At 45.0% G+C, this 2,095-nt stretch overlaps 1 protein-coding gene across 1 annotated transcript; it reads left to right on the top strand.

The window, feature by feature from the left end:
* The first annotated feature begins 354 nt into the window (after positions 1-354).
* On the top strand, positions 355-783 carry LOC141630858 (uncharacterized). Its single transcript, XM_074443605.1, has one exon. The coding sequence runs from the start codon at positions 355-357 to the stop codon at positions 781-783; it is 429 nt and encodes a 142-aa protein (XP_074299706.1).
* Positions 784-2,095: the final 1,312 nt, after the last annotated feature.

Raw genomic sequence — 2,095 nt, 5'->3', positions numbered from 1 at the left:
TTAATAAAATTATGTTAGCATAAATTTTTTTTTTACAATCCTCCTTACACAATAAAGTGTTAGACGTATATATTTAGTCCACATTCATTGTATATACTTAGTCAATATTCTATCCTACTTACTCTCCTAAATTAGCTAGGTTAGTCCTTGTTTATAGTTGACTGTAACCAAAGTTGTTATGTAAACAATCAGTATATATGGCAATACAAAACGTACTCCCAATTGGGGGATTACCAATTATTAACATGGTATAAAGCCAAGAATAAAATCTCGATTTTTTTCTTTGATCCTGTGTTTCGATTCGTTCGTCTTCCGTAATTTCTCGAAATTAAGTCCTCTGCCTCACGCACCATCATGACGAATGACTCCTCTTCTTCCCAAAAACCACCATTGCATCCCGTGTATACCGTCACAAATATCCAACACAAAGTTCGTGTTCTCGACGGCACGAAAGTCACATATGCATCTTGGGTTCGCCTCTTCAAACTTCATGCTCGTGGATACAAGGTTTTGTCGCACATTGACGGCACGCCTGCCCCTGCCGAGACTCACGACTCATATGCTTCGTGGGCTGAAGTGGATGCACATGTTCTTCAGTGGATATACGGTACCCTTAGCGACGATCTCTTGCCCCGCGTTCTTGAGGATGATTCGACTACCCGTGTTGCTTGGGTACGGGTTGAAAACATTTTCAATAACAATAAAGGGGCTCGCGCTGCTGCACTCGAGGAAGAATTCAACACTCTTCGTCTCGCCAATATGCCTTCTCTCGAGGCATATTGACAACGCCTTAGAGAACTCGCTGGGATGCTCAAAGACGTCAATGCTCCTGTCACCGACCGTCGCCTTGTGATTCAATTAGTACGCGGTTTCCCTGGTGAGTACGATACTCTAGCCTCTTACATTAATCAAACTACACCGAATTTTGACACTGCCCGTAATATGCTCGAACTGCAATTACACCGAAAACGAGGAAATGATGAACCCGCCACTACTTTGGCAGCACCGGCAACCCCACCATCGCCTGACCCTTGGGTCGACACCTTCTCTAAAACTCCTAATCAAGCCCCCCCCCCCCCCCCCCACCCCCACCCCCACGACAGCCTGGTCTAAACCATAACAATAAAAACAATTACCGTCGCAATAATAACAACAGTAAGGGATCGTCTTCTAATCAGTCCCGACAACAACAAACTCAATCAAATAAGGCCCCCCTCTTTCCCCGTGGACCCCACCACCTGCCTTGCCTTCTCCCTGGACCCCACCCCCGTGTCCTTACACCACCTATCCCGGCTGGGCTCAGCCGTGGTCTGCCACCCCTCCCCAACGTCCCTTCTTTTCTCGTGCTCCAACTGGTTCTCGTTCTCATGGTCAAGCCTATGTCATGGACACCGAAGCACCGCAACAAACCGATTTAACTCGAGCATTCCAAGCTCTGTCGGTTCAAGATCAGATAGAACCATGGTACATGGATACCGGCGCATCTTCTCATCTAATATCCGACCAAGGTATGATCACTACTCCATTTAATACGAGTAAAATTCGTTCTATTTATGTCGGTAATGGCAATAGCATTTATGTCTTGGGTTCGGGCACATCCACAATTCCTACTAAAGACCGTACCCTTCATTTACGCCATGTTCTTCACACCCCACATATCATAAAAAATTTAATTTCTGCCTGACAATTCACCAAAGATAACAATGTAAGTGTTGAGTTTGATCCTTTTGGTTTCTCTGTGAAGGATATTCCGACTGGGAAAACGATTTTGCGGAGTGACAGTGACGGCGAGCTCTACCATGTGTCCAACGTCCCCTCTTCGAGTCCTCCCCATCACAAAACAAGTCCTCCTACCGCTCTATTGGTTCACGGTCATGACATCTGGCACTCTCGTCTTTGGCACCCCGGGACTAATATTTTGAGTTTATTAAAGTCTTCGAGTCGTATTGCTTGTAATAAACCAAACAATTTTCCTGTTTGCTCTTCTTGTCAAATTAGTAAGCATACTCGTTTACCTTTTATTCCTTCCGTTTCTAGCACTATCGCTCCATTTGACATCGTACATTGTGATTTATGGACCTCACCAATTTTAAGC

Source organism: Silene latifolia, chromosome Y, assembly GCF_048544455.1.
Source record: "Silene latifolia isolate original U9 population chromosome Y, ASM4854445v1, whole genome shotgun sequence".
NCBI classification, from domain to species: Eukaryota; Viridiplantae; Streptophyta; class Magnoliopsida; order Caryophyllales; family Caryophyllaceae; genus Silene; species Silene latifolia.
Note: the sequence above shows the minus strand (reverse complement) of the source record. Positions and strands in the feature narration are given on the sequence as shown.